Source organism: Lepisma saccharinum, chromosome 24 (assembly GCF_977018435.1).
Source record: "Lepisma saccharinum chromosome 24, izLepSacc3.1, whole genome shotgun sequence".
In the NCBI taxonomy this organism is placed as follows: domain Eukaryota; kingdom Metazoa; phylum Arthropoda; class Insecta; order Zygentoma; family Lepismatidae; genus Lepisma; species Lepisma saccharinum.
This window is the reverse complement of record NC_139252.1, coordinates 34,351,071-34,378,075: the sequence shown is the minus strand read 5'-3', so window position 1 is coordinate 34,378,075 and position 27,005 is coordinate 34,351,071. Positions and strand designations below refer to the sequence as shown.

The following is a 27,005-nucleotide window of genomic DNA, read 5'->3' as shown; positions in this document are numbered from 1 at the left end:
AAACATAGATATGTTTTTGGGAAGGACTCCGCTTAATCTACTCACGAAGAATTTACTTGGGGAATATTTTACACAGGCATTGAACATAATTGCCTAACCTGACGACAAGCTGCAAAACATGGTTCAAAGTAATTTCGCCTAAGAAGCGACCGGTTTTTCTAGCAAAAGTGTCGAAATATTGTTCAAAAACATAGGGGAGAGAGTTGTTCATTTTGAGTACAGCACATGGAGTATCAGCTAAAAAAAAGTACAATAATTCGATGCATTTCTCTGTGTAATTTGATGCAGTAATTGTGCATAACTTTAAAGTGCTACTTGTGTAAGATAATAGCATAGGCTACTTGTGTCAATCGACACATTCTATGTCTTGTGTATATAATCATTATTCCTTGACAGACAGACAGGGAAATTCGCCTACCCGATAGCGCCTTCGTCGCCTTGTAACGAAGAGGTCCCGGGTTCGATACCCGGTGGAGGTACATAGTGGTTCGGATCCCACTTTAAACTATAGGTCCAGTCCCAATTAGCCTTCTGTGCATAAAGTGGACTTAAAGCATCAACTCAACCAACCAACAAGACGGGCAAAGTCAAGAGTAATGAAATTTGTAGAAGTAAATTGAAACGTGTAAGAATTAATAATGTAGTCAGAGTTACAGATATCAGATAAATTATCTAGGTCTATAATATGAATGTAAGTAAGACACACAAGTAACAAAACATTGTAACTTCGCATAACAAGTGTCCTGCATCATAAACTCTTACAAATATCAGAAATTTACTTGGTTTGTGTCTGTATAATTTCAGAATTAGTTTTTACTAATAATACTATTTCTGAAACTTACTTTTTCAAGTAAAGAAAGTAACAGTTACTTTCATCTTGCAAGTCTCAACAGGAATGAACTAAATTATAAAAAACTAAAACTAAAATTTTAATCTTGATATATACACCTTTGTTACGAGTAAATGCTTTGTGTCGTATTTTTCAATTATAAGGTTTTTACTTTTCAAATTTCACATTTAAACAAATGGAGTTTTTTTTAATAAAGATTAATGAAAATTGAAGCTTATTTTAGATTGTTATCAGTAAAGAAAAACAGCTGAATTGCAGTCATGAGCACATAGAACACAAATTGTGTCAATTTCTTCAAATATGCCTAATTTTTCTGGACTTCTAACGACGCATTTTTGCTGCATCAAAATATACAGAGAAATGCATCAAAGTGTACTTTAAACACCTTCTGTTTCATGATGCACTACAAATGCATCAATTGATAAGATCAGGTCCGATCATTTCGAAGAAACCAAAATTACACGTTTAATTGTGAACAAAGTTACTAAAAGTAGATGAACCTTGATTTCATGCATGTCGAGATCTGAATGCATGAAACATGTTATTCGTGTTACAGATAATGTGGAATAAAGAAACTATAATACACACAGAAAGGAACCCAAAACGCGTCAATTGACACATATATTTTGACTCCAAAAACACATTAACGTGCACAAGCTGCAAATGATGCACCGTTTAGTGTGTCAGAATACACATAGTAATGTATAAAAGGGTATTTTTATCATCCGATTTTCCTTGTAATGCATCAGTTTGGATGATCAAACAAGTTCATGTCTAAGATAACAAAATTTCACTTTCAATGCATCAATTGACGCAGCTAAATGTGTCAATGCAGTGGTAGTGTTAACAGGCAGTGCTTGTAAGAGATTTTAGTGATTAAATTCTTGCCACTTCAAGTGTTCGATTTAGTAGAAACCAATCTAATTAATTTGTATTACGTTTTCACGAAATCGTTTTCACATTGTATTTTTATCTCTCAGGGTACACACAATATTGCACAATTTAGTTATCACACGCCAAAGTAAACTAAGAAAATGATTTTTTATCAATTGATGAGCTGTAAGTTCAGAATGTATTTCATAATTTTCGTGGATTTATCATAGATTAGAGTTTAAACTTTAATTATATTTTAAGACAAAATTCTTACGGCCTTGTGTATGTGTGTGTGCGCTCGCGCGCACGGCCGTCACTATATTTTTTGTAGACGATTTCATAAAATTGAACAATTGAATTAACACTAATAATAATAAAATGTATTTTCATTGCCAATTTATATTATTGTTGGTAAGTTTTCTACTGGACAATTCAGATGGATGAAATCCTCACAAGGGATTTTTTTAAACCATTTTTACATTTCCTAATCTCAAAATACATAGTTACGTATTTAATATTGTATTTTGTTATTAATTGTGCACACACTTTGTTTAATAAAAACGTTTGGAAGTTAGTGAGGAAAGTTTACTTTGTGGATCCTCTCACAAAAATTACGTTTTTTTTTTTAATTTCGATAACTCAAGATTCCCTTTTACATTTACAGAATGCCTTGCATTAAGTGGTATAATATAGCTAATTCATTTGAGTTATTATATAGTAATGTTAATTCACCGAACTTTATTTTTGTTATGAACTATCCAAAAATAAGAGCTTTGCTTTATTGTCTCTACATTGAATTTGGCAATGTTGTGCTTGTACATAAGAAACACCAGAACCATTTCGAAACACACTAGGTATATTTCACTCCTACTTCAAGGTAATCTTTGGAAGTGTTTACGACACCCATTTAGTTCAAGAAAATAGCTAGAGATAGTTTGAACAACGATTCTGAATCCTTTTTGAAATGCTCTTTTCTTTGTCTATTTTGCAGGTTGGAGTATCTTGCAAAGATGCAATTACGTAAGTACCATTTTCACTGTTAATATTGCATTACTTGGCACCATGAAATTCTATTGTTGGTGATGTCCGGTTTTATATAACTTCATTTCAATTGTTCGATTTGAATACTATAAATGCAAAGACTGTACTGTAGCAAATCAATGTAAATAACATAAAAAGTGACACCTTAATGATTTATTACATTGTTGAAATGTATGTAATATTTATATAAAATAGTGCTTGTTTTCAACTAATCAAAACAAAGCGCATGGCGTTGTATAGCGGATGAAACTATGAACTCTAAATATCTCAAGGACGAAGCGCGATGTGCGGTGTCGAGCGAAAGCTAGAATTTCGCATGGAAATACTATTCATAATACTATAGGTCTAGGATCATGTTTCATATTATAACTGCACAATGCACATTACCGAATGAAGGAATCGGATCAAAAAATTCTGATTAGCGAAAACGTTAGGTTTAATAGCGGCGTTTGTTCGTGATATTTTTAATATCTGGCTTAATAAATTGACATAAATAGCTTTTGCATCTAAGGAGTTACCCTATATTACGAAAACTTTGTCTTCCGATATTAGACAGAATTGAAGTAGGTATACGTATGTGTACCTTATACGAAAGTGTGCCTAATGTGCTTAATTGTATATTTGGTCACGTTTATTCGATAACTAACGTGATTGCAGACGTTTCGTCTACTCTTACATTTTCACAACGATGTCAGCTTTACGAATACTTGACTGCATGGCCACATAGCGAATGGGACAGATTCAGTCGTCGAAAGGTACTAAAAATTTAATAACTGTTGTTGTTGTCTGCTGTTATCGAGGTTAGAGTTAACTCTAATTCTTATTCACAGCGAATCTAAATAATAAATTTTAATGCATAATAGTTATAATAGACTATCGATATCAATTTTCTTTCTACATTTAATATTTATTTATTGAACGTTAATTTGGGAGTTGTAAGATATTGTGAAGAATATTCCACAACTAAATAATGAAGAAAGCATATATTTTCTCAAAAATATTTTGATTTCATGGCGTGCAAATGTTAATTACGTATCAAAGTAATTATTTAATAACTATAATTAGAATAAATTATGTCCGCCGTTTATATCTTTGCATCTTTTAAACCATACATGAAATATTCAGGCCTCTCTTGAACATTTGAGTGCACGTAAAGTCTAAAATGTGTCAACTGACACAAATATATTGACTTCAGTAAAAAAAAAGGTGTATAAACTGCTAGTGATACACAGAGAAATGCGTCAAAGGGTTCCTTCTTCAGCTGCTGTTCTGTGTAACACAATAAAAGTGCATCATTGGACAAGACCGTTTCAAAGAAACCAAAATTACACATTTAACCCTGTCGATTGATGCACCAAAAGTTCATCAACCTTGGTTTAATGCATTTTGAGTACCGTTTCTGCTTTTCCAGTTTCGTGTTCTTGATTATTGTATTGTAAAATTAAGGCAAAATGTTTACAAAACCAATCTTGGATTGGATTGCTTTATTGTGTGTGCCAGAGTTTGTTTAAGGTCTGTTTTATGCTCAGAAAAGCTACAATCGGGACTAGACACAAGGTTTATGTGGAGTAGGATCAGAACCATTGTCGAATGTGTCTCCACCGAATATTGAACCGAGGAACCTTTAATTCGATTTCTTATCGTATCAGTATAGTTTTATCTTTATGGAGTTTCATTTGTTAGATGTTAATATCGTGCATTAGGTTTGTTAGGAATTCTGAACCAATGCAATTTTGATTAATAGAGAATTTGTACCACACAAAATATCATAGTAATAAAATAATTTATATTGTTTTGATTTTTCTATGGGGCTACAGTTAATATATATTCTATAGCCTATATTATACGTTGAATTGAAAGAAATAATACGTTTCCCATCCTATCAGTTCATTTGATGACTGTGATAACAATGTAAACGATATAAGCAGGTGCAACAATACCAACCTTGGTTGGTTATATGGAATAATCCTCAACTCAAAATATTATTAAATATACAACTTGCAAATATTTCAGGTGGTTATGAACGAAAACCAAAATTGAAGGGGTAGCTAAATAATTGTCAAGACATACCGGTAATTTTTTAGCTAAGAGAATACATTTCAAGTTTTTTTTACTTTTAATACGATTCAGTATTTCGCTTTCTTCTCGATAGAGACATCTCTTGTTTTCATGTTTTTTTTACTTAACTTTCGCAAGTATTGTTTGCAGTCTCGAGTACATCTTGTTAAGAAACTTTAGCAAGCTTTTCACTGGACTTTATTTGATATTGTGGAACATTGTTCTTTGATGGATAGATCTGCATAGTATGTATTTTGAAATTTTATATGTAGCCTATGTATCAAAGTACCGTATATTATATTTAGATATATTAAGTTTCCTCTCCTAAAAAATATATACGTCGTAAGTTTAAAATACTGTACGTTATTGTCAATGAAATCTTTCAGAAAGTAGATTGCTTCCGTCAGTGTTTCAATTTCGCAGTGAAGTTACTTATCTTTACCTATTTTGATTCATAATTTATTTCTTTGGAATTTATAACATTGGGAATTGTTTAATTTGCCATTATTTTTTATGGTAAATATTTCATTATTCTCAGTTCTTTCGGACACGTGATAAAAATATTTTTAAAAAGCAAACTGGTTTTCTTAGTTTCTTCACCAAACAGTGGTTCTTATTAAAGCGTACGAATACGGAAATACGTACTTGTGATTTTATGATCGCCTTTTGCAATGGTAAATAACAATTAGCACTATATTTATCTAAGTGCACACATTATTTTGCTTTTCCCTTGCCAAATTTCAAGCATAGTTTTATTCAATGGAAGGGTATAAATGGTTAAGTCATTTCGTATACACAACAACATTCATCTCTTCTCGAAACTATGCGTCAACAAACGTTTTTGTCTTTCCTCGGATGAAAAGTTATTTTCCTAAAATTCGGTGGAAGTTAATACTTAATTGCACAACGTTTATAACAGGTGCATAGAAATGTTAATGTATTTTAACGCAAAGCTTTAAGTTAATTTGAAATAATCGTCTTGCTTATGAATAAATTGAAATTTTAAAGAATAATCTTATTTGTTGTTGTTTGAGACAATACCCAATATTATTTTAATAGAAGAAATAGTAAAATATATGAACAATTTTGGTGGCAACATATGCAAGTAAATAAGAATATTAAAATAATTTCACTGCGTTGTTCGATTATATTTTCCATTCCACTGAGCAAATGGAAATGTTAAACAATTGTTTCTGCCTTAGATGATTTTGATCGGAACATTTAAGATTAATTTGAACTTTAAACAAATTTTTCTGCTTCATATATTTTTATTCCAACTTGTGCTTAAGTAAATAAGAATACTAAAATAATATTTTTGTCTTATTTAATTTAGATTGCAACCTATACAAGTAAATAAGAATACTAAAAGAAGTTTGATTGCAACTTATGGAAGTAAATTGGAATAATAATATAATATTTCTGTCTGCAATTTTGATTGCAACCTATAAACTGAATATCACTATTGAAACATTTCTCCTGCCTTAGATAATTTTGACTTCAATTTTTACAAGTGAATATAAATTGTAAAATTTTGATTGAAACTTGTAGAGTAAATTATATAAACTGTTTTTAATATTAGTGAACTGATATAAACACGGTTCTTCAGGATACATACAAAAAGGCGATTATAATTTATACTTGTATATAGGAGTATTAACAAGTAAGACTATATTATGCATTAGACAAATGAGTAAATGCAAATATTGAAACAACCTTTATGTATTAGAAACTTTGAGTTTTACTTGTATACATGTGAAGTCGTCTTCCGTTTGACAACAACAACGGAGATTATTATTTATGCGACAAGAAATATTGTAACAATTTTCATTCAGGAAGAAATACTCGAGAGATTATGATCATTATAATCATATTATATACATATTTAAATGATACAAGCTTTGTGAATTAGTGTTGCTTGAAAGTTATGGAGGAGGTGCGTTGGAGTAACAGGGGGTACTAGAGTTATAATTTATATTTTGTAAACAATGTGGGTACTCTATAGCGCTCATAATGAAGGTGAGATTTCATAGGATATGATTCATATTTTTAACGGGTATTGATGTGTTACATTTTTACCAAATGATTAGGTGATTGCACAACAGTATTATATGATCTGCAAGCTTTGAAACATAGAAGATATATACAAAGGTTGAAGAGTGTATTTACCTGATAGATGCGTACCTGGTTTTGGTACGTTTCTTTTCACCTGCATCCACTTGTAAGTCGGTACAGCGGCCTGTGATGCGATCTGGGGTTGCTGCAAGAGATGCACTGCGGGGTGGTGGTGGTGATGATGATGTTGCTGATGATGATGATGGAAAGGGTTATTCCCGATGATCCCGTTCGATTGGCACGATTCCCGAAGATGATCCAGTCCATACGAGAGTCCGTTCCCGCTCGTGGGTGACGGAAGCTGGGTTCGATGCGGGTACTGCGAGCCGGTGTCTATGAACGTGTACCCGGGTGTACCCTGAATGAGTCCATTGCCAACGTCCTGGTGGTGGGTAACGTGGGGTACCTCCTGGGCGTAGTTCGAGTGGTACCCGGGATGGGCGCCGGTCACCTGGGGCGGGTGGGGGGTGGCCGCCGACACGGATTGGGGCAGCAGCCCCCCGGCGGCGTCGTGGAAAGGGCTGCCGTTGCTGTACCCGGCGTCCAGGTTGGTGTAACTGTGTCCATTGTCGGAGATGATGATGTTCTGCGAGTCGTGGTGGGTGTTGTAGTACTGCGGTGCACCCACGTCAGGGTTGTACGTGTCGACAATGTTTGACGCACCGCTACCCGGATAGTACACATGCTCGCTCGCGTTGAGGTCCGTCGCGCTGTACCCCTGAGGGGCCTGGTTGTAACCTGAGGTATCTCCGTTGCACATGCCGTACATAGCAACATTCATCGTTCGTCCACATCTAAGAAGCGTCTTCAGCTCATTCTCAAGAACAAAAGAATCACGGAGCACTCACTGACGCGTCACACCCGTGCGGCAGAACGTTACAGACTCTCCCCTACCGTGATAACACTATAAGGGGCCACCTTTTATCGCACGTGACCCGTTGTAGATAATGAACCAGTCTCTACGTCCAGACCTCGCTCCGTTGACAACGATGCACAGGGTCCCCGCTCCAGGGAGGGGGGGGGGGGGTGAGAACGGGCGGTCCGGGACGGGAAGGAGGAGAGTGCGATCACGTGATCTCCTCTCTATGGCCAATCGGAAGCGACCTGCGGCCGGATCGCACAGGGAGACGACAGCATTGGATTCTTGGCGGGTCACACATGTAAAAGGACTTCACGGATGGTACGCACTTTGTACGCGTAGGGAGGGGGACTCATCCACGACCGTGCAAGACCGCGGTGAACGAGCGACTGCACGCACGGAACACCTTACCGCACTTTGTTACCTGCGAACGTCGTTTCCATGGTGACCGCCCGCCCGCTGGTCAACAGAAAGAAAAAAAGAAACGAATCAAAGGTGCTCATGTATGATCGTTGCTGATAGGACAATTAGTGCACTTACACTGACGGGGCAGAACAACATTAATGCCGACCTACGTGGCCGAGTGGTTAGCACAGCACGCCACGAGTCCAGGGGTTCCGAGTTCGAACCACCGCCCGGGCATGCCCACAGAACCCAAAACGTGTTGACACAAATATTTTGACTCCAATAAAACATTAACGTTCATTACTATTCACTTTTTGGTGTGTCAAAATACACACAGAAATGCATTGCTACCTTCATTTGGTGCAAAGGTACATAAACCTTAAACTTAAAACTCAGCTAGCTTATCTACAGGGTAGGGTTCTTTGTAGACAACGAAACCAGACAGGATGCCTTCCAATGGAGACGTTTAAACGAATATATTATTTAAACACAGGATACATGGAGTAAGAATATTTACATGATAAGCTACATTCTTCTATAATTTTCTCGTTTACAGTCAATTTTCATCTCAATATTCTTTTTATTATTTATTTTCTCTATTGATATTCTTCTATTTGTATTTCCTTCGTAATGGGCAGATCTGGATCTGGACTTCCTTCTCAATACTGCTGGATCGGAACTTCCTTCTCAATGGACGGTCTGGATCGGAACTTCCTTCTCAATGGACGGTCTGGATCTGGACTTCCTTCTCAATATGGAGGATCTGGACTTCCCTCTTAATGGACGTTCTGGATCTGGACTTCCTTCTTGTCTTCTTTGTGGACTTCCCTCTGGATTTCAATTTATTTAGGTTTTGACTATTTAACGAATTCCTTTATCTTTTTCCAACTTTTTCCTTTAAGCTTTGGGAATAATACTAATATCCTCCCTTGGGGCTTCGATCGGAACGCGCCACCACTAACTAGGTACAACAGAGTGTATACTTGGTGCAGCCGATTGACATGCGCATCCAAGTAGGTGCTACAGTTAAACTGCGCAACCAAAAAGTGCTGTGGGGCGTCGATCGGAACGCGCTCGCCACTGATGTAAACAAAATTTCCGCTACGGGAATGGTAAATCAATCAGACAGATGCAATATCTGTTCAAAGACACAAACTTGTATCAGTGCTTTGACTTCCTTAATTTTCATATTAACTTACATGTGATCACTGATTTGATTTATAAAATATATATATTAATTTACATCTTTCACATTTATTCTTTGTCTTCTTATAATATATTCTATTGTTTTCCATCTTTCCAATTTGCTTTGTTCTCATTTATAAAGTTATTCACATATATTATGCCAATTCTTAACCTTGCACGCCTGGTGCTGCCATCTCTATTCTTCTTTGGCAAACTATTCACATTACTTGGTCCTATTGGGTACGTAACACAATATTCCCCCCGTTGGCCATAAAAAAAATTTGTCGTAATATATATATATATATATATATATGCAGATACATTTTTTTTCAAATTATATATGTACCAGTCTATTATTTCTTCTTGACGCTTTCTTTCTTCTCTTCTGTACAATTATATCTTCTAATGTTATCTAAATTCTCTCTCCTTTCTACATCTGTTTTTATGTGCTTTAGAAGAACTGTATTTCTAAAAGTACTTATTACTTCATATGGGCCTTCATATATGAAAAATAGCTTTTTGATAGCTTTCTCTGAAGCTTTGCTCACCGGATGTGTTTTACAAAACACCAAATCTCCTTTCTTGATATCTATTTTCTTAACCTTCTTCTCTTCCTTTGTCTTTCTTCTATTTCTCTTTTTATACAGCTCTAATATCACTTTCTTCATTTCGCTCTTTTGCTCCATCATATCTGGCCACTCCAATTCTTCAAACACATATGGTTCCTCCGTGTATCCGAGAAATAATTCAGCAGGGCTTCTTCCTGTTTCTTCTGACAATGCGTTATTTAACAATTTAGTTATTTTATTAACAACAGTTGACCATCGTGTATGGTTATCGTGGCAGTATGTTCTTAACAGTCTGACTATTTCTCCATTGTATCGTTCTATGGGATTCGAGCTGGGTTGGTATCGCGTTACATTTATCACTTTGACTCCTTTGAATTGCATATAGTCCATGAAATACTCCGATACAAACTGTGTACCATTATCTGTTAACACCTTTCTAGGAATTCCATAGTGTTTAGTGAAACCGTCTTCGAAACATTTAACTATCTCTTTTGATGTTGCTTTTCTTATGTTGTAACACATTACAAATTTGTTACTTATGTCCACGCATGTAAGGATGTATTGGAATCCTCTTGATCTCGGCAGTGGTCCAATTAAGTCTATGGATATTAAATCCAATGGCCTTCGAGCTATAACGTGTAGTTCTTCCTTTTTTAATTTCCATTTATATGGCTTAGTCTGTATGCATACCATGCAGTTTCTAACATGATCCACAACATCCTTTTTCAGAGTCTTCCAAAAATAAAAACGACGTGCCATCCTCAAAGTTTTGTCTGTCCCAAAATGTCCTGACTCTTCATGTACTGTTGTTAAGATCTTATAGATCATTGTTTTGGGTACACATAACCTTACTTGGTGTGGATTTTCAATGTTCACTTTAAAAATCATGCCTTCTATAATTCTGTAATTCCCTTTGATTCTGGCTTTTCTCATCTTCCTTTCTCCAACAATGGTTTCACCTTCCAATATTTTAAGTATAGTACCAAGTTCTTCATCTTCTTTCGTCTCTTTTATCCATTCTTCTTTTACTACATTCTTCATTTCTTCCTCCACAATCGCATTTATGGACAATTTGATTATCTCTTCTGGTTCTTGTTGGGGTCTTATTGGAGCTCTGCTTAATGCATCGGCAATTTGATTATCCCTGCCCTTTATATCAATCACTTCAAAGCTATATTCTTGTATTAACAGGGCCCATCTGGTAAGTCTAGGATTCCACTGCTTTGCCGAATTTAACCAGACCAAGCTTTTGTGATCGCTGAATACCTTAAATCTCCTTCCTTTGAGGTATGCTGAGAACTTTTGTATTCCAAATAGGATGGCTAGGCATTCGAGTTCACTTATAGTATAGGATTTCTCAAAAGTCTTAAGAGAACGGCTGGCATACTGGATGACTTGGTCTTCTCCATTGCTGTCCTTCTGGAATAGATACGCCCCTAGTCCTATATTAGATGCATCGGTTCCCAAGCAAAATATTTTCTCGAAATTCGGTTGGCTTATGGCAGGCGATGATATGAGATCGATTTTCAGCACACCAAAAGCTTTATCTTCTTCTTCTCCCCAATTCCACTTGTTAGTTTTCTTTAATAGCTCATACAATGGTCTTGCCTTTTGTGCAAAATCTCTAATGAACTTGCTTCTCCAATTACACATTCCAAGAAATCTCTGTAATTGTTTCTTTGTAATTGGCTTAGGGAAAAGTCTTATCGCTTCATCCTTATCTGTACATAGCTTAATTTCTCCACCGGATATAACATGGCCTAAAAACTTAACTTCCTTTCTGACAAAAGAGCATTTCTCCAGTTTTACGGTTAATCCTGCTTTTCCTAATTTGTTCAATACCCAATCTATTCTTCTTATATGTGAATCCCAGTCTTTACTGTGAATGCACATGTCATCTACATATATGGCTAACCAATGCTTAGTTTCTATCCCAAATATCTTGTTCAACGCAGTCATAAATGCCGAAACCGATGAATTTAAACCATATGGCAATCTTCTGAATTGAAACAATCTTGAGCCATATCTGAATGCTGTATACTTTCTTGACTTCTTCTCTATCTCAACTTGAAAGTATCCCAGGGTCAAATCAAAAGAAGTAAAGTATCTGCTTCCTGCAAATGAGTGTAGCATCTCATCTATTTTATCCACCTGGTTTCTTGGAAGTAATATGTGTTTGTTTAATTCTCTCAGATCTAAGACTGGTCTAACTCCTCCATTGGGTTTGTCAACTACATGCATCGGGCTTACATGTATGCTATTTGAATCTTCTATAATTTCCCATCTTAACCATTTCTGAAGTTCTTCTTCTACAGCTTTTCTTTTCGCAAAAGGTATCGGATACTGTTTAGATACTATAGGTCTTTCTGTATCTACTTCTATTTCGTAGGAATACCCTCTGGTGAGTCCTGGCTTTTGGCTAAACAAATTCCTATGCTCTAACAAAACTTCTTGTAATTGCTTCCTCTCTTCTTTGGAGATATCTTTGCACTCATCAACCTTATTCTTTATTTCTTCAACAGATGCAGTGTATTCATCATTTTCGTTATTTATTTCACTTTCAATTTCTTCACATATATCATTTGGTACTGCCTTCATCTGTCCGTACATTAAATTGAGGTTGCCAATGCATTCTTTTCTCTCCATTTCGTTGTTTACAGTTTCCATAGGAACATCTAGTCTTTCTTCTTCCAATGACTCTAGATTCAATCTTCTATCTTTGATATAAATATGACCATCATATTTTTCCAAAAATGGTATTCCTAATATCATATCACTCCTTAGACCTTTTACTACGAGGAATCTGACAGGAAAATTTAACCCTTGAAGGTTCATCATTACGCCGACGGTTCCCTGTATTTTATATTCTTCTTTCCCTGCTGCCATGACCAATCTTATTTTATCCCTTTCTGATGCATCTAAACGAGCTTGTGGATATTTTCCTTTTATCCGTTTCCAACAATCATAACTCATTACTTCTACCACACTACCACAATCTATTAGGCACTTTACTTCTAATTCTATAATTTTTGCCTTTACATAAAAAGTTCTCCCTGGCTTCAGGTCATTGAAATTCGGCTCTTCTATTAAATATAACTCAAGACTTTCTCTTTCACTATGTACATTTCTATTTACAATTTCTCCCTGCCTTACATTTCTCTCTGTTTTTGCTCTCACACCTGGGAGATGCTGCAAGAGCATTACATGTTTGACCCTCTATTCTCTTCTGCATTCCTTGAATCTTCATCTGCTGTAATTCCCTCTTGGAATCTTCTTGCGTCATTACAATAATTTCTGGCTAATTCTATGGCTTCGTCTCTTTCTACATCCGGAAGTGCATTTCTTCTTTCCATTTCTTCATTGGGCACACTTACTCGGTACTCTCTTTCGTTCTGTTCATATATGTTCCTCCATCGCTGATTTCCTCCTCTTCCGTATCTTCGGAAATTATTTCGGCCTCTCACGTTTCTCCAATTTCCTTGATATCTATCGTCGTTTCTCTCTCTTTCTTCCACAGAGTCTATGTTTCTTTCATATCTTCCATTGTTTCTTCCTACGTCTCTTCTTTCTGCACTTGGTCTCTGGTTTCTAACTTCTATTCTTCTTACATCAAATTCCTGTCTCCGGAACTTTGGTTTTGAGCGCCCTTCTTCTTCTGAATGTTGCCTCTTTCCATAGAATCTTCCTTCCTTATCGTTCCAGGAATTCTGAGTTTTTGTTAGCACATCTTCGGTTCTTAGATATTCAATCAAATCATCAACTGCTTTTATCTTAACCGCTGCTATAGCTCTCTGTATTCTTAATGGCAATGTTTGGACAACTTGTTTAACCAACTCCTCTTCACTGCATTCTTCCTTTAGGTTTTTGAAGCTTCTAAGGGTCTCCCATGTATGTTCTTCCAGGCTGTCGACTTTTGACCAATCTACATATCTTCTTTTTAATGCTTCTAGCTGCCTTTCCTTTATGTCTTCACTGCAGTAGTAATTCAGGAATTTTCGGCTGAACTCCTTAAAATTTCTAAATTTGTGCTCATTTAGTTGATACCATCCTGCTGCCGACTGTTCAAAACATGTCTCTATGACGTTCAAAATCATTCCTTCGGGGATCCTCATAAGTCTGACATTTGTTGTTAGTTCCCTTAAAAACTTTCTGGGACATTTATCAGATATATTCCCATTGAATTTTGGAAGATGCTGCAATTCTTGTGGCCTAGGTATCCTGGTCCTATAGTTCTCGTCTCTCGGGAATTCATTTTCCAATATGTCTAAGAGCCTTTCATTATTACTTCCATCTTCGCTATTCTTCCATTTCCTTTTCTTGTGACCTCCCGCTATTCTATATGTCTTATGGTTCTCTTCTTCCTCCGTCGTCGATTCATCGCTTGAACTCTCTTCTCTCATCTCTTTCTTAACCTTCGTTTCTTCACTTTCTCGAAACCTAGGATTTATGTTTCCTTCTTTGATGAATAGCTTTCCTAACTTTCTTTCCACTTCTTCTACTTTCTTTTCTGTTTTCTCTATCTTTGACACTGCCCCATTTAATTTTCTGTCTAATTCCTTTCCTTTCTTATCTGCTGCATTAATTTTATTTTGATTTTCCGCAATGTCCTTCTCCATACTGCTAGTTTTTTCTTGAACTTCTTGCAGTTCCCGCGTACTTACTTCTCTCAGTTTTAGAACTTCCTTTTCCATTCTATTGCGTGTTTCCTAGCTTCTATCTTCCATTAGGACCTTTGCTTCTTCTATCTTGCTTTCATTTGCATCTACTCTAGAAGATACTGCTTCTATTTGCGATTTATTTTCAACAATTTTTCTTTCCATACTGTTGGTTCTATGTATATTCTCCTCTCTAAGTTTTGAAACTTCTTCCTCGATCGTCCTATTTATATCCACGCTTTTGTTTTCAATTAGCAGTGTTGTTTCTTCTATCTTCTTTTCCAATGATCTTCTATTTTCTTCACATGTCTCGGTTATTATCTCGTACATTTTCTTGCTTTCATTTCTTACTTCTTCTAATTTTCTACTATTTTCATCGAGCCTTTCTTTCACTTCCTTGTTATTTTCTTCTAACTTTTCTTTTACTTCTCTGTTATTTTCTTCCGCCTTCCTATTACTTTCTTCAATCTTCTTCAGTTCTCTGTTATTTTCATTTATCTGCATTGACAGCTTTTGGAACATTTCCATCAAGTTTATTTCTTCTGTCTTCTTCTGCTTTTCTTTTAGCTTTTCCTTCTTGCATTCCTTACATGTATAATCTTCTTCCCTTTTACTTATTGATATGTATTTCTCCTTTCTTATTCCTTCGCACGTCCAATGTTTCATTTCCTTACATGTGACACAGAAAATAATTTCTTCCTTGTTTCCTTCCTCTCCGCAACAAATGAAAGTTTCCCTTTTTTCTCCGTCTTCCTTCATTGTAGCTTTCCCATTCTCATTTCCATCTTTATCCTTTTCCTCCATTTTCAATTATTCTTTCTCTCTTCGCTGTCTGGATCCTAATTCTCTAGCCCCAAAAGTTGGTCGCCATTTATTTATGCTACCTTCATTTGGTGCAAAGGTACATAAACCTTAAACTTAAAACTCAGCTAGCTTATCTACAGGGTAGGGTTCTTTGTAGACAACGAAACCAGACAGGATGCCTTCCAATGGAGACGTTTAAACGAATATATTATTTAAACACAGGATACATGGAGTAAGAATATTTACATGATAAGCTACATTCTTCTATAATTTTCTCGTTTACAGTCAATTTTCATCTCAATATTCTTTTTATTATTTATTTTCTCTATTGATATTCTTCTATTTGTATTTCCTTCGTAATGGGCAGATCTGGATCTGGACTTCCTTCTCAATACTGCTGGATCGGAACTTCCTTCTCAATGGACGGTCTGGATCGGAACTTCCTTCTCAATGGACGGTCTGGATCTGGACTTCCTTCTCAATATGGAGGATCTGGACTTCCCTCTTAATGGACGTTCTGGATCTGGACTTCCTTCTTGTCTTCTTTGTGGACTTCCCTCTGGATTTCAATTTATTTAGGTTTTGACTATTTAACGAATTCCTTTATCTTTTTCCAACTTTTTCCTTTAAGCTTTGGGAATAATACTAATATCCTCCCTTGGGGCTTCGATCGGAACGCGCCACCACTAACTAGGTACAACAGAGTGTATACTTGGTGCAGCCGATTGACATGCGCATCCAAGTAGGTGCTACAGTTAAACTGCGCAACCAAAAAGTGCTGTGGGGCGTCGATCGGAACGCGCTCGCCACTGATGTAAACAAAATTTCCGCTACGGGAATGGTAAATCAATCAGACAGATGCAATATCTGTTCAAAGACACAAACTTGTATCAGTGCTTTGACTTCCTTAATTTTCATATTAACTTACATGTGATCACTGATTTGATTTATAAAATATATATATTAATTTACATCTTTCACATTTATTCTTTGTCTTCTTATAATATATTCTATTGTTTTCCATCTTTCCAATTTGCTTTGTTCTCATTTATAAAGTTATTCACATATATTATGCCAATTCTTAACCTTGCACGCCTGGTGCTGCCATCTCTATTCTTCTTTGGCAAACTATTCACATTACTTGGTCCTATTGGGTACGTAACAGCATAAAAGGGCACATTTATCAGCTGATGCTCCGCGTGATGCACTAAAAATGCATCAATTGGAAGATCAGACAAGATCATTTCAAATATACTAAAATTTTCACTTTTAATGCACAATTGACACAGCCAAATGTGTAACTTTATTATCTTTGAAATGATCTTGTCTGTTCTTCCAATTCATGCATTTTTAGTTGAGCACCAGCTGATAAAAGTAACCTTTTATGCATTTCTGTGTGTATTTTGATGTTAATGTGTTATTGGAGTCAACATATATGCGTCAATTGGCACGTTTCGGGTTCTGCGTGTGGGTATACTTTATGAGTGTCCTCATCAATTTCATCATATCATCACTCATCCTTATCTTCGTCATTAGCCAAAAGTGGCAGAAAAGCGAAGTAAAATAAACCAAATCATAAAGTTACGTTAATTTCCCATACGACCTGTGTCCGTACTGTACACACAGAGCCCAAAACGTGTCAATTGACACATATATATTTGATTTCAATAACACGTTAACGTGCATAAACTGCAAATGATGCACCTTTTAGTGTGTCGAAACACAGAAATGTATAAATGGGTATTTTTATCAGATGAAGTTCCGTGTGGTGCACTATAAAATGCATCAATTTGGAAGATCAGACAAGATCATTTCGAAGGTAACAAACTTTCACTTTTTAATGCATCAATTGACACAGCTAAATGTGTAATTTTGTTATCTTCGAAATTACCTTCTCTGATCTTCCAAATTGATGCATTTTAGTGCATCACACGGAACTTCATCTGATAAAAATACCCATTTATACATTTCTATGTGTATTTCGAAACACTAAAAGGTGCATCATTTGCAGTTTATGCACTTTAACGTGTTATTGAAATCAAATATATATGTGTCAATTGACACGATTTGGGTTTTGTGTGTACACCTGCTGGAAGCTCTCCGTGGTGTAGCAATTAGTCTGACGACTGCGTAGTCAGTTCCGATTAATTTCCTTCAGGGCTTGCCTCGAACCGTCCGTGGCATAATTTACTAAGGAAGAATTCACACCAAAGGCACACCCGACACGGGAGTTTCACACCGAAGAGGCATGTTGCACGCGACATGCGGCAAGCGACACTTGTTTCTTTGCTGAGTTTGCAGAATTGCATTAATCAGTTTATTAGTCACCCGAAAATAAAGTAACAAGAGACATTGTTACATGTAAATCGCATTGTAAAATTTGTGCAAGTTATTGAAACTCGGGAAAGGCATGTTGTGCATGAGAAAACTGAGAAATAATATGCACTGACCTTAAACTGTATACGCTAGACTTTTCAGCCTGAATAAAGCGAAGACCTAAACACTAGAGAAATGGTTCTCAACCTTCGTGAAACCATGTGACGGTATCTTTTCTAAGTCAAATGCCCTTGGCCGAAGAATTTTCCTCGTAAATCTTTACAGTATTTAAGATTTTATGCATGAATTAACATGTACCTATGAAATTAAATATTGATAAATAAATTCTAGCATAATCATAAAGAGTAATAATAGTTTGATTACGTGTGGAGAATTGTTGACAAATATAGAAATATGGATGACGAAGTGGTAACGTCGTCTCCTTGTAATTAAGTGATCCCGGGTTCGATATTCGGTGGAGGCACATATTAGCGCGGGTCCCGCTTTAAACTGTTGGTCGAGTCATGATAAGTATATTTGTGTATAAAATGAACTTCAAAGACGAAAACTCACAACTCAAATATGATAGTTGTCAACTACTTTCAGCATAACATTTCGCAGCTCAGTATAGTTGATACGAGGGCACGGTATCGGGTCGCGACCCGGTGGTTTAGAAATAATGCACTAGAGTACTTTACCTTACCATGTTCACTGATCTATTTTGGACTAAAGTGACTCTATATGCTTTTTTTCCCCAAATAAAAGCAGTCACGTCGTAATTGGCGAAAACACGGCCCCTTTAGACGATGTTGAAGGCAAATTACAGCTGAAAACTGCATTAAAAAACCTTGTTAACATATTGTACATATCGATACTTTATTATATCAACACATTTGAGCTTCAAACACGTTGTAAGGCGTCCGGTTGGGCTCTCATCCAGCTCGATGGAGTGAAGCATCACTGCGGAGGCGACACGATGTACGATATTGAGAAAACGGCACAGTCCGAGAGACACGTAAGCGACATGCGACACGTGCATCTTGCCGTGTCTCTTCGGTTCGAAAGGTTACATTGATATCTGAGGGTTCGCTTCCAAGCGACACGTGTCTCGTGTCGCATGTCGCGTGTCTCTTCGGTGTGAATTCTCCCTTAATCGTGGTATACTATCCGCTCACAGCAAAGTGCCAGAAAATTTTGAGCCTTTCAGCTGATGTGCGGAAGGCATATTCGCGCATATACGTTCGATTGATTTTGTTTATTTTACTTCGCTTTTCTGCCACTTTTGGGTAATCGCGAAGTTCAGAATGAGATGATATGATGAAATTGATGGACACTCACAAAACAATACATGCCCTGGCCGGGATTCGAAACCGAGACCCCTGGCGTCGTACACTCAGAGAACTAAATGCATCATATCGATTGATGCACTAAAGTGTGTTTTATGGCCTCTTGAAAGAATCAGATTCACATTTGATGCATTTGAGTGCATTTTTGTATGTCGTGAAAGAAACACCAAAGTGCATAATTTGATTCAAGTGAGGATTCTATTCAGTCGAGATGCACTTCAATGCATCAATTGATGCGTTTTGATGCACCAGAATGAATCTTTTTTGATGATGCACTTAAACGTTTTGTCTGAGCTACATAAACTCTGTAGCTCAGACCAAACGTTGAAGTCCATCATCCAAAAAGATGCAGGAAGGTGTATCAAGGAACATCAACTCATGCATTGAAGTGTATCTCGAATGAAAGGAATCCTCACTTGAATCAAATGATGCACTTTGGTGTTTCTTTCACGACATACAAAAATGCACTCAAATGCATCAAATGTGAATCTGATTCTTTCAAGAAGCCATAAAACACACTTTAGTGCATAAATCGATATGATGCATTTAGTTTAGTAGAATCGCGTATAAGAGAAATGACTTATTATGTATCTAGTAGATTTTTGCACGTAGTTTGCACAGGTTTGGGTAAATTTCTCGTAAGGGACAGACAGCTTAAATTTGCTAGTTCATTTAATTTTAATATTCGTACTTACGTATGCTGCATTGAGAAACATTACTGAAGGTGGCATTTCGCTTATCTCACGGAAATAAGCTCTATTTGCACCATATCGAGTAAGTTTTCTTCGTTTCTTTTTGCCTCGGTAACACACAAAATGGCGGTCACAGTTTCACGACCGTACTCGGCATGCAGTGTATCCACCCCACTGCACCCAAAATACCTACGTAGCCCCAGAAACCATTGACGCATCGCCCCACGAACCATTCATACATAGCCCCACGAACCATTTCCGGTAAGGTTAGGTTAGGTAGGGTCACCTATAGGTTACAATAGTTAAAAATTGGTTGCGTAGCCCCACACACCATTCTCGCATAGCCCCACGAACCATTGACACATAGCCCCACAAGCCATTTGCGGAAACTTACCATCTTCAGTTACAAAAACACATGTTTGAAAACACTGACCGGGATTACGTCATCACACACAGCCTACATCCACCTGGAAGTAAATGGATGCAAGAGCTTTCGTGCATCGGTCACACATTTATATCGAAAAATAGATGATTTACCGGCAAAATTCAATGAACGATGCGACAAAACACTTCCCCGAACTTCCAGAAGTATAAAGAAACTGCATTCGGTGAGTAATTTAATTAAATCCGTCTGTCCCTTACGAGAAATGTACCCAGGTTTGTTTCATTTTAGCGTAGACCCATTGCCTGTATACCTAAAACCCATTTTCATTAGAATCATAAAAAAGTAGAAGTCCGCGATATTTACTCATGAGCTTCTGCGAATATCTTTCCACCCAACTGCTTGGTTACTGAAGACATTGTCAAAAATCTTCCCCCATTCGTAAAGTTATGTGGTAAGCATGAATAAAGATAATTTACTGAAGAATTTCTGTAAATAATCCACTAACTTTCACTGGTGCATCTATGTGGAAGGAGGCGCCATCTTTAAGTTGATAAAAACTGACTTCTTTTTGCAGCTCACATGATCAGTGCTGCAGCTTTGAGATTTTTGAGCTGCATACAATCTGCCATTTTTTTTTTTGTCAGGTTTCCGCTCGACTCTCCGTCGAATAAAAATGAACAATTGCAAACGAAAGCCTGAATTTTTAAAATGAAAGTCGTCTTTAAATAAGAATCTGTAGGGCAAGATGCTCATCCATTCCCGGAAAATATTATCGCTTGTCCGCATTCAATATTCGTTAACGACATTACTGTGCACATCCAGTGCAGACGTTTTACTGTTGGCAAGTCTGCAGCCTTATCGGCTAAACGTGTTGAGACTTGACTCACCATCTTCTATGATCGATTTCCTACATGGATATAGTTATTCCAATGAGCATCCTGATTGCCAGGAATAGTCGAAATTTGTGAGATAAAAAAATTGAAAGCTGTAGGTGAAAGTAGGAAAATATAAATTACAAAAAATATACAAATGAATTCTCAGGAAAAAAGAAAGAAATATACAAGCATTAGTGGAAAATTAGCGTTGTATGGTAAAATATTGACTTACATATTTCTCACTTGGGCCTAACGTATATGCCTCCACGTGCTGTCACATAAACAGTAGAAAAATTATAGATGTTAACTTTTACCGAAATTCTCATGCGCGAATTTTTCATTGGTAAATGAAGATGGGCGTATTCCTTAACTCCATATTTCTCCCTTATCTTTGTTCTTGTTTATATCTTTCTCTTTTCTCTATCCCCTCCTTAATCTCTCTCTCTCTGTCTGTGTGTGTGTGTGTGTGTGTTTAGCTATTTACTTCAACTTTTCTGTATGTGCATTTATATTTGATTTCTCTTTCATACCACTTTTGCATGATCACTCAACGAGCTCTTTTTAAGCAGTTAAGTCCTCCCCTATGACGAAGTAGTGGCGAGATCGCCTTCTAATCAAGAAGGGTCCGGGTTCGATACACGGTAAAGGTACACAGTTGTTCGGATTCCACTTTTACGCCGGCCCCCGTGGCGGAGTGGTCTCCATCTTCGCAAATTAGCCAAAAGTCGCAAAAGAAGCGAAGTAAAATAAATCAAATCAAATAAAAAATTCCACTTTTACACGCCAGGACGTGACATATATGTCAATTTTTTTCTACTTTTGTAGCATACTGCGACTCGGATAATGTACGGAGATACATGTTTTTGAGTGCTACACGAGCCTTGAGGCATCATTAGCATTTAGATAAGTTTAATTTGGGGAAGGGGGCAGTTTTCCCCAAGAAAAAAGTTTTTTCTTTACTTTCGTCGTCTTCAATTGGAATTTTTTTTCGAGCACAGGCTTTTACCCAAGACTACACTGAACAAAAACGAGCTATAATTTGTAACTAGATCATTCGTATAGTTACCGAGATATACATTTTTATTTAAAACCTTGCGCAATTTTTAAACCGCTGAAAACGCCCTCGGCGATTAGGGATTAGCAACTGTTGGGCATAGCCATGTGGGCATCAAGTAGACCTGAAACCAAAGCGCCCCCCAAAAAAACTCACTAGTAAAGAAAATCAAAATTGGATAAGCGTAAGGTACTCACACTGGGGAAAAGCCAAGAAGATGCAGATGAGTGGAATAGCATAATTTATTTTAGGTATGATCTTTTACACCCTTAAGTGCCATACAATAACAGTGAATTTTCCATATCCTCTCCTTTTCTTTGTCATCTTCCTTTAGTACGAGTCCACAAATACCAACTTTAAAGAAAGAGTACGCAAAACAAAGAGAAAGATTAAGACACAGACAAAGGGAAGGAAGAAAGAGGGCGGGAATGAGTCATTACCGTGAAATGTACAGTAACCGGCAATACTCGCTTGCCTGCAAGGCGTCGTGTGTGTTGCCTAACTCGACAGCGGTAAGTGGTTTTTAATAGCAACTTCTACCACCGCATTAGACAACACACACAACGCCTTGCAGGCAAGCGAGTAGTTCAGGAACTACCTACACTCAGAGAACTAAATGCATCATATCGATTGATGCACCAGAATGCATCGATTGATGCACTAAAGTATAAGCAAGAATCAGATTCACATTTGATGCATTTGGGTGCATTTTTGTATGTCGTGAAAGAAACACCAATGTGAATAATTTGATTCAAGTGAGGACTTACTACAGTCGAGATTCACTTCAATGCATCAGTTGATGCGTTTTGAATCACGTTGATGCATCTTGATGTACCTTCCTGCATCATCCAAAAAGATGCAGGAAGGGTGCATCAAGGAACGTCAACTGATGCATTGAAGTGCATCTCGACTAAAAGGAATCCTCACTTCAATCAAATGAAGCCCTTTGGTGTTTCTTTCACGACATACAAAAATGCACCCAAATGCATCAAAGCTGAATCTGATTCTTTGAGGAAGCCACAAACAAAACACACTTTAGTGCATCAATCGATGCATTCTGGTGCATCAATCGATATGATGCATTTAGTTTTCTGTGTGTAGGTATACTACCGCCGCCGTAACAGCCGGTGTGCAAGCACAGCGCAAAATGGTTATTTTGACATAATCCTGTTTCCCTGCTGGCTGGTTCGGGTAGGAGGTATTGGAAACCGTAAGAATCGGTACTCCTAATTGGCTGTTAAAAGCGGGAGACTGCCATAAAGAAGATCCCAGTCCGGTTCCTGAACCGGCGCAACTATAGGTGTCCCATCTTTATTGCTGGTGACTGTACACACGTGAACTTTCAATTTACCATTTTACAAGTTACAAGACCCAATGTGTGCATATTTCATTCAGTCAATGAAACTTTAAGATGAAAAACTGTAAAAGAGCAAAAAAAAATTTAAAAAAATGTAGAGATTAAATGAACAAAATCACAAAACGACAGAATAATCATTTTAGAATTTTGTATCTAGTGACGTTACTAGAGATTTTTGTTCACGTGGGGTGGGCGAAATATTTTAGGTTATCATGACATCTAAAACTTGTTCTCTCTATTTTCTTTCATCCTATATTTATCCTCTTTCTTTCTACCCTTTCTTCTTCTATTTTATCTGACAATTTCTCGTGCCGACTTGGAAGGCCTAGGGCCCACACTCCCCCACCAGTGTGACGACTGTCAGACAGTGTAGTGTGCATCAATTAGCCTGTGATCCGGAGTTAAAAAAAAAATGGTCAACCGCCAAATACGGTTTTTCCCCATTTCAAATTTCTTCACGTCTTATACTGTTAATATATTGAAAGGCATATAATCTATTTTGCCATTAACTTTTTTTTACAAGTTTGGTTTGCAAAACTCTGAAATTTAGAAATAAATTTAGTAATGGAATTTATATTGTGCGACCTCTCACACCAAAGTTTATTTTCTTGAATTTAAAATTAAAATTTAAAAAATCATGAAACACACCTAACCATAAATGTGACAATTTACACAAATATGTTGACTCCAGTAAATGCATACACTGCTAAAGATGCACTTTTTGGTGCGTCAAAATACACAGAAATTCATAATAGTGTGCTGTTCCGTTTGATGCATTAAAACTGCATCAGTGGAGAAGATAAGACGATCACTTTAAAGAAACAAAATTTACACGTCAATTGGTGCACTAAAAGTGCATTGTTGCATATCGAGTTCTGTTGTGTAACTATCTGTCTCACATAATTATTTTAATAATAATAATTGATACACCTTACTGATCACTCAAGCCTGTTTTGCCTGGCTCTCCCTGTTTACATATTCAACATATTTGCGCCTTCAATATTCCTTATTTATCTTGTTAAGTAATTCAAACGCCACCCCAAATTGGTACCCCCCAGGACCGAACCTTCTGGGCTTAGGTCTAACTCTGACCCTTACTACAGTAGCATTTCCGTGAAACTTGTTTTCTCTGAACAGGAACATTTTGAAAGAAAACTAAACAGGAGATATCTGGTAATGATTTAAAATTTTGCGCTCAAGTTTGTACTTCTTGTCAACAGATGGCAGGATAAGTTCTTACTAATTTTATTGCCATTAATGCCTCGAAAAACTGAAAGGATGATTTGTTTATTTATATGAATTATGTAAAGTAAATGAACTTTAAAATAAACAATGTGGATTTTCACTACTAAGTTAATCTTTTAATAGGAACTGACACTGAAAATTGAATGTGGTTTGACTGAAATTATAAATATTTTTCCTAAGAATAAATAAATCTAGAAATGAAAATATATTAGGATGAATTAGGATTTTGGATGTATATAAGAACACTCTACAAGTCTTCACCTTTTTGCTGTTACAGAAAGGAAAGTAGCTGTTTCTTACTGAATTTGACCTGAACACGAATATGCACTTAATATTCTATAAGATTGGCTCTTAATTTGAAGTTACGACATCAATCCATGTTACCAAGCAATGCATTGACTCTTATTTTCAAGACAAGCGTATTCATGTTACATAACAATTAATCATAAGCAATGTGGGCATAACTTGATAAATATGGTTGTATATTAAGATCGGAGCGCCCGGAAAAGGAGACCGGGGGGGGGGGGAGGACACTTAACTGGGAAGAATTAATACAATTCATATTTTGAAATTATAGCGTGAAAACATGGATGAGAGGTGCCGTGAAAGACAGATTAAGCATCTATGCTTGAAATAAATGGTTACTGAATACTCGAGAAGAATGTTTTTCTGTTGTGTAGGAGAAGTGCCCTTTCTTTACTGAAATAAATCCCTTGAACGTCAGAATGATTCTCCACGAGTTGTTCATAGTTCCTTGCTCTCCTGTTCCCCAGAAAACTATGATACACTTGTCGAAATGCATTCCATGCAGTTCACTCACCATCACGGAAGAATTTCTTTCATGTTTTCATAAGAAAGGTACAAAATTATTAAGCGAGAAAGGGAGGGAAACACTCCGAAAGGTACAGCATTAAGATTTAAATAATGCAATCCGAGGATGCACCTACAAGTTTACTGTTATTAATAATACGAGGGCTATTTTTTTTCAACCTCCGATAGGGAATGAAATCAAACCCACAGTGAATAGCAAAATGGGTTTATTGACAAATGTTACGTACACGTATCATCTACTTTTCAAGTAATCACCAACAAGATCCAGACATTTATCGTACCAATGCACCAGCTTTCCAATACCCTCTGCAATTACTCTATTGTTCACTTTCGCTACTTTTGCACTGTTCTCTTTCTCTGTTGTTCCTCTCCAAAGATTTCGATGTGGTTCTTCTTGGCGATTATTAATGCCTTTCGCTGCTGTGCCTCATGTTGTACTCCCTATTCGCGATTAAAATTATCCGATATGCCATCTGGTGAGATTTTCAGTAACCACTCCACGTATAACACTTCACTGCGCTTCGCCGTGTTGAAGCCGTTCAAAGCATGGGGAACATGCGAAAAAGTAACGTATACTGTTCAGTTTTTTGCTCTAAATCGTTTTGTGGTTCAGGACAAGTGAAAAGTTTACATATGTTTCCCACCCCGTGGAATCAACAAAATGAAATGTTTAAATAAATCAGGGAAAACAGAATTGATTGGCAACGTGCGGCAAGGAAATTACGAAGAATGCACGAGTCTGTTCACTTTATTTTCCGAAAGATGATTTTATTGCCATGAAAGTAAGTTTTAAATTGTTCTTTATGAATATAACATTTTTTTCGAAAATAATGTATTATGTATGTAATTTGGAACAGGTGCAAGTCGATTAAGTGCGAAGATGAAAATAGTTTGAGAATTAATTAATGTCCGTAATCATAAAGGTAAGTCAGAAAAATATAATTGACATGCTAATGTTGCCGTTTCATTCAGTAAGTCAATTTTTAGTGAAGACTAAAGATAGCCTCAATGAAATTATTGTTATTATTATTATCATTATCCGGTGTTGTTATTAAACCAGCCTGCCTCTTTGGAGAGAAAACTGCAACAGCATGTTTACATTTATTTCCTGCCCAATCTTTGCAATACAGGTGAATTGCTTTAGTTTCAAATCATTTCTGAGAGCCCCAGTTAGCAGTTACAACCGAGGTGCAGTGCAGATGAAACAGCACCGCTTTGAAAAACCAGTGCGTATACATTAGTTTCGTGTGCGTTTTCCGTGTTATTTTTATTATCATAATTAAATGCTTCGCTCTCAGCACAGCTTCACCTTCGTTATAGTTCCTGGAATTCACATCGCATTCGTAATATTTAAATATAACGCGTAATTTAAACGTTCCTTCCATACCAGAAATGACAACACGCTGCTATTACGTCTGAATGTAAACAAAGATCTATCCTACGTAGAGCGGCCATATTGGAAGCGACACTAGCGCTCAGGTGGTAATTTTAAT

At 36.7% G+C, this 27,005-nt stretch overlaps 1 protein-coding gene across 1 annotated transcript in view; it reads right to left on the bottom strand.

Annotated features, from left to right (window-relative positions):
* Positions 1–8,136, bottom strand: part of lab (labial) — a 101,425-nt gene extending 93,289 nt beyond the window's left edge. The window contains exon 1 of the mRNA XM_083110403.1: positions 6,989–8,136. Within this exon, the coding sequence (XP_082966529.1) occupies positions 6,989–7,715 (727 nt within the window). The 5' untranslated portion in view covers positions 7,716–8,136. The remainder of the gene's footprint in view (positions 1–6,988) is intronic.
* Positions 8,137–27,005: the final 18,869 nt, after the last annotated feature.